The sequence below is a fragment of the Sinocyclocheilus grahami genome, unplaced genomic scaffold (assembly GCF_001515645.1).
Source record: "Sinocyclocheilus grahami isolate Dianchi unplaced genomic scaffold, SAMN03320097.WGS_v1.1 scaffold1070.1, whole genome shotgun sequence".
In the NCBI taxonomy this organism is placed as follows: Eukaryota; Metazoa; Chordata; class Actinopteri; order Cypriniformes; family Cyprinidae; genus Sinocyclocheilus; species Sinocyclocheilus grahami.
Genome location: NW_015506249.1, coordinates 38,281 through 50,603, shown reverse-complemented (window position 1 = coordinate 50,603; position 12,323 = coordinate 38,281). Strand labels below are relative to the sequence as shown.

The window sequence follows — 12,323 nt, the reverse complement described above, 5'->3', positions numbered from 1 at the left end:
TGGCAGACAAACAAGCGATAAAAGCCAAACCACTGCTATTGTTTAAAATTCATGCATCAAGCGCCTCTAGCAAACTCTAATTTAGCTTGTGGCAACAAGCATGACAAATCAGTTAACATGGACATCAGCTTCTGCATTACCGAACAGAGATCAATTACAGCAGTCCACTTACCCTCAAGGAATCAAGCAAACTTCATTAGCAAGAAATCATTCACAAATGAGATTAAATGTGCAAGAAGTCTTAAAGATGAAAAAGAACAATTAGGTAACCATGAATGTTTGTACCGCAATTTTTGTCGATTGTATTACAGGTGGTCATAAAAGTAGTCTGTAGATGTGTGAAATGCTCCAATAGTCCATCTCAGCAGATCCATGTACTGTAGATCACCATTGAAAGGTAAAAATAACACGGCTTCTTCTTTCCTCCCTGACATCTGGGCACATGCTGTATAGTTGTCTGCGGGACTAATTTTGAAAAGAGCCATTCAAAAAACTGCGAGCCAGGTGTTTGGACACGTCTGAAGATTGGCTGAGTCGGCTGAATCATGATGATGCAAGGAAAGGTCAAACACAAAATAGAAAACGAACATTAACTTGTGCCTCTCTTTGTTGTTAATAAAGATTAGTAAAAATGTGTATAAACTCACCGATTAAGGAGGGGATCAAGTCCATCGATGAACATCTCTTCTGATTTGGAGTCACTAACTTTCTCTATCCTTCCTTCATTTATCAAAGAATAAACGGCGATGGAGAAATTTAAGCAGGAGTGCGCTCTATTTACAACAGCTGTTATATGAATATAAGATTAATCCAAGACTGAGAATAATCTAGGATTAATGTTGCAAAAATTTAATTGTTTAATTAGTAGATTAAAGGCATAATATTGCATGAATAAAGCAGGAATATTTTTACGCGAAATACACTATTAAAGGGTTAGTTCACCCAAACATGAAAAGTTTTACTCACCCCAGAGCCATCCTAGGTGTATATGACTTTCTTCTTTCAGACGAATCTAGTCGGAGTTATATAAAAAATGGTCCTGGCTATTTCAAGCTCTATCATTGCAGTCAGCGGGTGTTACAGTGCTTCAGTCCAAAAGAAGTGAAATAAAAAGCGCCACCATAAAAAAAGTGTCTCACACGGCTCTGGGGTGGGGTGGGGGGTGAAAAATAAAGGCCTCCTGTAGCGAATCGATGCGTTTTTGTAAGAAAAATATCCATATTCAAAACGTAATAATCACTTTAATGTAGCTTGTGCTCACTGTTGTACACTGGAAGCAGCTCCGGGAGGATGACGTATGAGGTCGGCGTTGCGCATCCGCCGGTGAGTCTCGTGAAAACCAATGTTTGTTAACAGGAGCAAAGTAAGCAAAGTTTCCTTACTTTAGCAAAGGAAAACCAGTCTCCTCTTGGCTTATATCGAAATCCTCCAACATTCTTCTTTACAAATCCTCATTTTGTACTTCTAATAAGTGACCGTTGTTTTGTTTCGATCTCTCTGCGTGCGTCACTTCTGAGCGGCGCATGCGCAAAGCCGACCTCATACGTCATCTGCCCGGAACTTCCTCCGTTTACAACAGTGAGCGCAAGTTAGAGTAAAGTGATTATTACGTTTTGAATATGGATATTTTTCTTACAAAAACGCATCGATTCGCTACAGGAGGCCTTTGTTCACCCCCCGGAGCCGTGTGAGACACTTTTTTTATGGATGGGCGATTTTTATTTCACTTCTTTGGGACTGAAGCACTGCAACACCCGCTGACTGCAATGATAGAGCTTGGAATAGCCAGGACAATTTTTAATATAACTCCGCTGGATTCGTCAGAAAGAAGAAAGTCATATACACCTAGGATGGCTCTGGGGTGAGTAAAACACAGCCTAATTTTCATATTTGGGTGAACTAACCCTTTTAAGAGGAAGCGGCATGATTAAAAATGTTAGACATTGCTTCTAAATCAAAACATTTAGAAAAGCAGGTTCATACATGAAAAAGTAGCGAACAGAATCATAAAAAATTTAACAAATCATTTTCTATATCCAATTTTATTTAACGGACTTGGTTTGTTAGTGATTTCATTTCTGATTCTTTTAGTATTTGATTAGATCGATTCTAACTACTCATAAATGTAGGATAGTTTTTGTTTTGTGCATTTTATGAAATATTTGCATGTTTTAGTAACTACACTAATTTAAGTCTCACAAGTGTTTATTTCACATAAAAAAAACAGTAACAGATCCCAATTCGCTAGTTGCGCTGTACTGTGTTTGATGTTGCAGATCGACTGTGTGTCATTCTGCTCTCATTTTACCTCTCTCATCACATTCGATACACATTACTATGGTGGCCCAGCAGTGCACAACACAACGCAATTAAAAAGCAAACATAAGCTCACAACACAACAAAATAAAAAACGAAAAAACTAACATAAGCTCACAACACAATGAAATTAAAAAAGCAAACATATGCTCACAACACAACGGAATTAAACCACAATGCAACGGAAATGCTCCTGACCACTAGGGAGCAGTGTTGACAGTTAAACACCGATCGATTTTTAAATGAACAACGTGTTTTTACTGAATGTTTTGATATCTTGGTAATCTTATTGTATCGATTCATGAATCGAGCAGAAAATAAATCAATATTATTTTCGATTTGGACAGTTTAGCTCTTGCGCACAATTGCTCGTTTCTGCAGACCACCTGCCCCCTAGTGGTCAGGAACATTTCCATTGTGTTGTGGCTTCATTTCGTTGTGTTATGAGCTTATGTTTGTTTTTGTTTTATTTCGTTGTGTTGTGAGCTTATGTTTTTTTTTTTTTCGTTGTGTTGTGAGCTTATGTTTGTTTGTTTTTTATGTAGTTGTGTTGTAAGCTTATGTTTGCGTTTTTAATTTCGTTGTGTTGTGAGCTTATGTTTGTTTGTTTTTTTATGTAGTTGTGTTGTAAGCTTATGTTTGGGTTTTTAATTTCGTTGTGTTGTGAGCTTATGTTTGTTCGTTTTTTTATGTAGTTGTGTTGTAAGCTTATGTTTGCGTTTTTAATTTCGTTGTGTTGTGAGCTTATGTTTGTTTGTTTTTTTATGTAGTTGTGTTGTAAGCTTATGTTTGCGTTTTTAATTTCGTTGTGTTGTGAGCTTATGTTTGCTTTATTAATTGCATTGTGTTGTGCACCACTGGGCCACCGTACATTACTATGCTACTTTCATTCTCCAATTCTGAGTATTGTTTCTCTCGTGTTTGATTTTGCTCTCATCTATGCGTTTCGGATAGTGATCCTAGTGCACACTAGACTCAAAATCCCAGCACTTAGGCCTTTACTCTGCCTCATTCTCACTGCTGCTATCTGGGTAATGCCAGCTAGTGAAACAGTCACGCTTGGGAACAAAGCACAGCGGCACATCACAAGTCACACACATGACTGGAGTTTTGTTGGGGCACATTTTGCATTTTCGTCTTCCAATGCTGCTATCCCCACTGATGTACTTGGGCAAATGGGAGTAAGGGGTAAGAGTCGGGCGTATTTGTGCAGGGGCGGATGCAGGTCCTGTTCCTGCAAGCTCTGCAACAAGCGCCTCCCGAAAGGCTTTCTGAGTCAGAGGCTTCTGGTTATTCATCTTGGCCATCTGCTGGTGCAAAATTAAAGCATTGACTACAGCGATGTCCACAAAGTGGTAAAAAAAGGACCGATACCACCTTCTTGTTTTATGTAAAACTGTGTAAAATGAAATGAGTGCGTCAGACAGATCCACTCCTCCCATGTGCCTGGAATTAATGAAAAATTAATTATAAGATGCATAATATAAAACGTATAACTTCAAACCAGTTAATAAAATCTACTAACTTGTTGTAGTCCAACACTGCGGCTGGAACGGGGAAATCCTGAATGGCCCAAACTCCATCGGCTCCTTTCACATTCCTCTTAATGGAGTCCCCATTAAAGGCCTTATGAAAGGTGGAGCACATCAGCACGTCCCTCTTGTCCTTCCACTCAACAAAAAGCAGATTGTCTTCCCTAAACCAGCGAATATTGCCACGAGGAGCCTGTGTCTTTAAGTGGCCAATGCGGTTTGCGCGAACGGTGCCACAAGCCCAGATCTTTTTACTGAGCAGGTCTCTGAAGAGCTTGGGACTGGTGTAAAAGTTGTCAACAAACAGCTTGTAGCCGCTTCCCAACAACCTTTCATTTGCCAGAATCATGACAGAATCATAACTAATGCCTTTGCTATCCTCCAAATTGGCCTTTCCTTCATAAATGAAGAAGTCCCACGTGTAGCCACAGAGGGAATCTGCCAGTACAAAAAGTTTGTACCCCCATTTTGTAGGTTTGTTCTTCATGTATTGTTTGAGTCCATTTTTAGCCTTCGATGCCACCATTCGTTCATCAATGGAGATTTTCTGAGAGGGATGGAAAGAGGCTCTGCAGGCATCCCTAATGTCCTGGTACAGCGGTTTGATCTTACACAGGCGGTCGTATTCAGGTGTTCCCCTCTTCTTGTCATTTTCTGCATCAACTTTGGGATCACTAAGATGAAGAGCTTTACTGATGCTCATAAACTTCCTGCCAGACATGATTTGAGAAGGATAAGGAAGATTATATATCTGAGACTTCCTCCAATAGTCTGTCAGTTTGAAGCATTTCAGCAAACCCATGTAAATCACCAGTGCCAGGAATGACTTCATATCTTTAATTGAAATGTCCTCCCATGGCTTCTTCGTGCCTTCCTGACGCATGGCCCCGTATGCATTTGAGTTTGCTAAAATTGTCCGCAGGACTGTTTTTGAAAAGAACAACTCAAAATACTGCAGAGGGCTGCACGATGCATTGGAGACCAGCCGTGGGCCGGGTGTTCGTTTAGGTCTGAATGTTGGCTGTGTCGGCTCAACATCAAGCTCAGCTGCACTTTTCCACTTCTGTTCTAAGATGCTTAAGGAAAAAGGTAGGGATCGACTCACACTGCTTCTCCTACCTTTCCTTTTGCCACTTTGCACAGAGGCGGGTGAACCAGATCGGCAAGACTTTGCTGGAGATGGTGATACGGAAGACAGACTGGATCTCTTCTTCTTTTGTGGAGTGACCTCTGGATACCAGTCATCATCATCAGAGACATCTGTAAACCTGTTGCATGAGGCAAAAAAAAAAAATCGAACATTACAAACACACTGCACTATGCAATAACAAATGTGCAGGCGCGGATTAACATTCAGTTAGCTTGCCTAGGCTGCAGCCTAGGGGCCCCACGTGTGCAGGGGCCTCAGATTGGCAGAGCAAAAAAGACCCTCATTGGCCCATAAGAAACATCAAAGGAGGATTTGTTGCAGATTGTCTGACAAAATGTATGTATTGTATTGTAGAATGCACGCTCAGCACCGCCGAGAGTTCGCGCAATCGTTAAATCGAAATCCAAAGTAAAAAGCACACGCGCATTCAAAAGCAATTTCACTACCCCGTGTTTTGAGAGCAACTCCCTGATGCGCACAAATTAGACTACATAACATATCTTGTTTTGTAGTTGTCTATAGCTCTGCATCATGCTTGAAAAAAAAAGGTCTCTATTTGCACTTTGAATATAGAGAGCACCTATTGTTTGCACTTAGGCTATGACTAAGAAAGAACTGTTGTTTATTTTTTTTGTTATTTATACTGTTTTTATTTCTATGTTCAATTTGTGAAAAGGACTTCAGTTAGGAGGTCAAACTATATAAGTACCAAATAAGTACCATGCTGCATTAATTAAGAGATATGAAAGCTGTCTGTTGGAGCCAATTACTTATTTAGTAAATTTGTCAATACAAACAAAACTATTCCCAGAGAGCTGGAAAACAGCAATAATTACGCCGGTCTATAAATTGGGAGATAAGGATATAGCAAGTAATTATAGACCTATTGCTATTCTTCCTGTAGTCTCAAAAGTTCTGGAGAAGATTGTTGCCGAGCAATTAGTGGAACATTTAGAGTCTAACCAGTTGCTTTATCGACAGCAGTTTGGATTTAGAGCCAAATATTCCACTGAAACTGCTATTTGCTTGAAAAAATAAAAGCCTCATTGGATAAAGAGAATGTTGTCGGGGCAGTGTTCTTGGACCTAAAAAAAGGCCTTTGACACTGTTAATCACAGTATTTTAATAAATAAATTAAATCAATTCAAAATGTCATCAGACGCCATTCAGTGGTTTAGGTCCTATTTGAGTGGAAGACAGCAGTGTGTCAGGGTCAATGGGGTTAAGTCACCTCTGCAGACAAACAACATAGGAGTACCGCAAGGTTCTGTACTTGGACCTCTGTTGTTTACAATGTACATAAATGACTTACCAAATTGCTGCTAGATGTATGCTGATGACACTGTCGTCCATGAGTCCAATACAACATCTAGCCTGGCAGGTGAGCACCTGACACAGGCATTACATAATATCTTTAAATGGCTCGAGTTGTCTCATTTAACTCTTAATGTTAAAAAAACAGTTTCCATGCGCTTCTCCATACGAAATAGGCCTGCAAGGGATGTATTTGAGGTGTGGATTAAAAATGAAGTAATTGAAGCAGTGAATGAAATCAAGTAACTTGGGATTATTCTAGATAAGAATTTAAAATTTGATAGTCACATTGAGTACATCTGTAAGAAGGTCAAACCAAACCTAAATAGTTTTCGTGTTATTAGAAGGGACTTGTCATGTCAAACTGCAAAATTATACATGCATGCAATGATATTTTCACATTTATCATATTGTGTCACAACATGGTCACAAGTCTCTCCAAATAAATTAAAGCCTATTATTTCAATATACAAACAGGCAATAAAAGTTATGGACCAGAAACCCGTGAGATGGCATCATTGTGATGTTTTAAGAAAACATAACCTTCTTAGCTTCGATAGTTTCGTTGATTTTAATGATCTCAAATTGGTTTTTAAATGTCTAAAGAATTATGTTTCACCACTGTTTTCTGAATTGGTCAGTAGGCGTCAGAACTCTCACAGGGCAAACACACGAGCCACTATTAGTGGTGACTGTCTTGTTCCAAAGTATAAGACCTCTTTTGGCCAATCTGCTTTCTCGGCAAAGGGGCCAAAACTCTGGAATGCTTTACCTACTCATTTAAAACTAGAGACCAATGGTAATGCTTTTAACAGAGGACTTAAACAATTGGTTTAAAACCAAACAACAGTGCTCACATGAATAGTTCTTCATACCAAATTATTATTGCGATATTGTCTGATTATGTTGTCTTTGCTTTATAGCTTATGTATGTAAATCATTTTGAATGTATTGTTCCTTTTTTATTTTATGGTATATTTTTCCCTTTTTCTTGATTAGTATTGTTATTATTACTTTTATTGTTAACATTGTTATTATTATTTATTAGTAGTACTGTTATTGGTTTTATTTTATTAATTAAATTTTTTTTTTTAGCTTTCGTGGACTGGTGTTGAAAATTAGCATGTGTGCTAAAACACTTAAGCAAGTGCATATGGTTTGTCCAATGTAACTGTGATGTCCATGTTAAATAAAAATTTTACAATAATAATAATTATAATACCACAAAAGGGTAGCGATTAAATTACACTAAAACGGTCCGCCTCTGCGTATTTAAAACGCTAGGGCCGCACTTAATAAAACCCTAGAAATCCAATGCACATTTCTGGATGACACACCCAGGTCTCCGAGTCTCTTTATCGATCTGATGTGCATTAAGTACTCCAGCAACCAGTGATAGGAACGAGAATAGACTCCAACATCCAAACGCGTTTTCAACTCTAGTTTTCTTTTCTTTTTTTATCACGCTATAGAAACTCATTTTCAGGCTCTAAACATGTTCAGATGCTAATCTAAATGATAAAATGCTGACATAATTTGCTATATGGAATGAAGAGCATTTTTAACAACCGACTGCGTGAAAATTAGAAAGGATATTTTTATTAGAATAAAGCCGCGGGTTTAATTAGAATGCATTACGCTGGGTGAATGTTTCAAATAAGGCAGCAATATGCTATAATAACAACAATTCAATATTAGACAGTTTAAAAACAAGATCAAGTGGTTTGAGTCACAATAACGTAATAGAGATCAGAGTCCACTTTCAAGTTCGGGTATGGAGCCAATTTTATTTTTATAGCACTTTTCACATTGTGCACACCATTCATAATGTATGAATGAAAAGACTTGATTATTTACACACTGTTGGGTCAACTGACAAGTGAATCTGTTTCTTGTTAGAAGAGCGTACTGCCCGTATTGACTCTACCCCACAGTATATGCTCTCAACCCATGTGCTACAGGTTCATTCATTCATTACGTGATTTGAATTGATTATGATCCAAGCAAGACAAAACAAAACAGAGTACATTAATACTAAAATATATCAAATAAAACAAAACGGATACATTCATTTTTCATTTGATCATTCATTCATACATTCGCTATTTTGGCATGCATATTTTCGTATAACAATAAAAATGTCTTAAAATATGTATCAACTTACTCATCCAGAAGAGTTTCGAGATCATCGATGGACATCTCCTCTACTGCAGAGTGGCTAGAAGCCACACTCTCCTTGTCAGATAAATCATCCCATTTTTTGGTCTCGTCTTGTTCTTCATCACTGTTCACACATTCCTCCGAGCTGTCCATAACGCTATCATCCATCTCCTTATTACACGCATCCATCGTTAAATGCAGCGCAGCACGGGGTCGCAGATAAGAGTAGCTCGCGCCAGCAAATTGAGCAAAATAAACTGCAATAAACCCGTTAACCACTGCGATCGCACTTTCATTCGCTATTGTTCTTGTCTGTCATGATTTACCATCCAGTCATTGGCCAGATCCGCCCTGAAAAAACACCAGGTATCCCGTACAGGGATTTATGATCCTGATTGGATGTTTTGAAATCAAGCGCTTAAGTTTTATATACCCCGAAGGCATTTTTGCAATTCATGCGAGGACATTTTTGAATGAACATGTCCAAAGACGAACAGCAAAATCAGCAAAATCGTCGTGGGGAAGTCTTCACTTTGGGAAAAAAAATGGACTAAAGTATTGGTACCCCCCCCTTCTAAGGAACAGGTTTGACTACTTTAGTCATTTCCATGAGTCCAAAGCTTAATGTTTAAGCATATAATGATATTGTAGGGAATTGTGTGCTTCTAATATTATAGCAACAGTTTGGACAAGACAGTTTTCTATTTTAACACATCAATGTCTCTGTGTGTAAGGCAAGGTTACAAAAGAAATGATTGATTGAGTCAGTGTGGAAGAACTTGACTGGTCTGCTGAAACCCAGCTGAACACCTCTGGTGTGACTTTAGCCAAAAACTCATCACCAAACACCAATGACTTGTACATATTTTACTCTTCCAAAGCTGCTGCAAGAGATGGAAATACACATTTTAAATACAATAATTATGATTCTATCTTCATTGCCGCAGTTTTGGAAGTGCCTTTTTCTGTTCTAAAGAAGGAAGTGTCCCAATACTTTTGTCCATATACTGTGTACAAGTTATTGGTGTGTGGTGATGAGTTTTTGGCTCAAGGTCTGCTTTTAAAGTCACACCAGAGGTGTTCAGCTGGGTTTCTGCAGACCAGTCAAGTTCTTCCACACTGACTCAATCAATCTTTTTTTTTTTTTGCCCACTATATGGACAAAAGTAGAATAGAAGTGTCCTGTCCAAACTGTTGCTATACAATTAGAAGCACACAATTCCCTAGAATATCATTATATGCGAAAACATTAAAATTTGTACTCATGGAAATTACTAAAAGGGGGTGTTCCAATACTTTTGGCAATGCATGTTGTGTGTACAAAACCAAAAAGAGACTCTAAAACAGCACTTTAGAAGATATCTATTTAATGACATGCAACAATTACAAACAGCTCATACATCTTTTAAACCAGACAAAGATATTTTTACACCTTTAGAACACCAATATAAAATGTGTTGTTAATGTCTACACAGTTATAAGACTAATATTAAGCACCTTTCCATCATCAGGTCACATAGCTCAGAATCTGACAGGTATCGGTACCAATAGCATTTCTATTGGAACATGTTTTGGTACAATTACAAACCGTTCCAAACAGATTTTACAGCCAAGTTAGCATGAAAATAGTTCCCGTGTGCTTCCAGCACAACAGAATAAACATGGGAGATTTTTTCATATTTACTTGCAATGCAAGTACTCAAAACTACCACTAAAAGCTAAAATGCCTTTAAGATATTTCCAGTTTATTAGTATTTATAAGCATCACATGCCATTAGTCTGTCATCAATGTCTTGCTAGTTTCATGTTGCATTTCTGGTTATCTTGATTTCTGGGTTTTGGTTGGCAGTTTGGACTTGTTTATGAATAAACTGCACTGTAAGCATTTAGCCCAAACTATACTTCAGGTTTTACCTGTATGCGAGGGTACTGGTTCAGTGTGTGTGATACAAATTTTCCACCAGAAAAGTACATGTGTACCTTACGCTCACCATCCAATTTTTGTAACTACACCTACTTTGTATGTGCATTAAATTTGTTTTGCACAAATCAGTTATTCCACTAGGTGGCAACACTGGCCATTGTTTCACAATAGAAAACAAAACGAGACCAAACTAATTGAGAGACTGCAACAACAACAGACGCCTGCATTGACAAGCACTCGTGTGCATGAGAGATAGGTGCAACTTTAGATTAAAAGAGTACAAAGATATTTTTATCTGTCAAAACCTCTGGAGAAAAAGTGTAGATGCTGGACAAAGATGAAACATCCTAGAGGGCATGTGACCGGCATCTGCGTTCACGCACCCAGTCAAATAGAGTATATTTTGAATGGCTATGCGTTCAACTGTTCGCAAGCTCTAGAGTGTAGTGTGTACCTTGGGCATTACTCTGCGTCAGACTCATCAGCTAATTCATGCCATTTACTGTAACAGTCACGCTTTGGAACAAAGCATAAATGCACCCGGCAAGTTGCACACGTGACTGGAGTTTTACTGGAACACAGTTTGCATTTCCGTCTTCCAAAAGTGCTGTCTCCTTTGGTGTACTTGGGCAGGTGGGAATCTGTAGCAGGAACCTGTCGTTCTTGTGCAGAGGCGGATGCAGGTCCTGTTCCCGCAAGCTCTGCAACAAGCGCCTCCCGGAAGTCCTTCTGGGTCAGAGGCTTCTGGTTCTTCATCTTGGCCATCTGCTGGTGCAAAATGAAGGCATTGACTACAGCGATGTCCACAAAGTGGTAAAAAAAGGACCGATACCATTTTTTTGTTTTATGCAGAACTGTGTAATATCCTATAAGGGCGTCAGACAGATCCACTCCTCCCATGTGCCTGGAATGAAAGGAAAATTGTGATTTATTATAAGACTTGCTTTTAGAAGTAATGAATTACAACATTGCGTCACTCAGTAATGCATTATTTTACTAGTTAGTTAAAAAAAATCAGATTACATAACTCACTTGCAATGCATTACCATCACAAACTTCACACTAGGGCTGGGCGATAAATCGATTTTATCGATTAACTCGAATGTGTAGTTTACGTCGATTTGTTTTAATGAAAATCAGTTTTCTTTTTAACATCCGCCGACGCTCCCCTCTGGGCTCGGCCCTCCCCCCGCACGTTTGCCATAGAGATACACAAACGACATGGCAGCGAGCAGGGAAGCACTCGTTCCCAAGAAAGGCACAGTGTCATCCATAATTTGGAATTGGTTCGGTTTTGCGGCGTCAGACGCAGAACAAACAACACTCTGCTGCAAAGTGTGTTTGAAGTCTGTTGCTAGAAAAGATAGCAGCACGACCAATTTACTGCAGCACCTCAAACAGAGGCATGCTGCCGAGTGAGAGAGATGTTGCACCCTACGAAACGGACAAGATCGCGGCAGCACAAGCACACCCGCCAAAAACCAACCTACAGCAGTGTTACTTATTGCGCGGCTCGCCAAGCTTTACTTTGTGGCTCGCATGGCAGTAAATAATACGATGATATGACGTATTACACTATGACACTACGTTCAGATGATTTGCAACTGTAGTGTCAACAAGTGTAGACAGACTTTTAGCGCGCGCCGCATCCGGTGTGTAGACACGGTCAGACGGTGTCTGCTCTATTACAAATAATAATTTATATATTTTTTAAAATTCCTAAAACAGCGGCATTACAAGATGTAAATATAGACTAGAAAAGATATTTACACTTGCTCCGTCCAATGTCCATGACACTAACTCACTGCAGAGTTGGCAGTTTTAATCTCTTAACTCTGAATGTGCACTTGGATGATTAGATACATGATGGGCTAGTATATAAAAAATAAATAAATAAGTAAGGTCTTTCCAGCATTAAGGTAATCCT

General features: G+C 38.9%; 1 protein-coding gene across 1 annotated transcript in view; it reads right to left on the bottom strand.

Annotated features, from left to right (window-relative positions):
- Positions 1–9,894: 9,894 nt before the first annotated feature.
- Positions 9,895–12,323, bottom strand: part of LOC107566345 (piggyBac transposable element-derived protein 4-like) — a 4,656-nt gene continuing 2,227 nt past the window's right edge. The window contains exon 2 of the mRNA XM_016251764.1: positions 9,895–11,300. Within this exon, the coding sequence (XP_016107250.1) occupies positions 10,859–11,300 (442 nt within the window). The 3' untranslated portion in view covers positions 9,895–10,858. The remainder of the gene's footprint in view (positions 11,301–12,323) is intronic.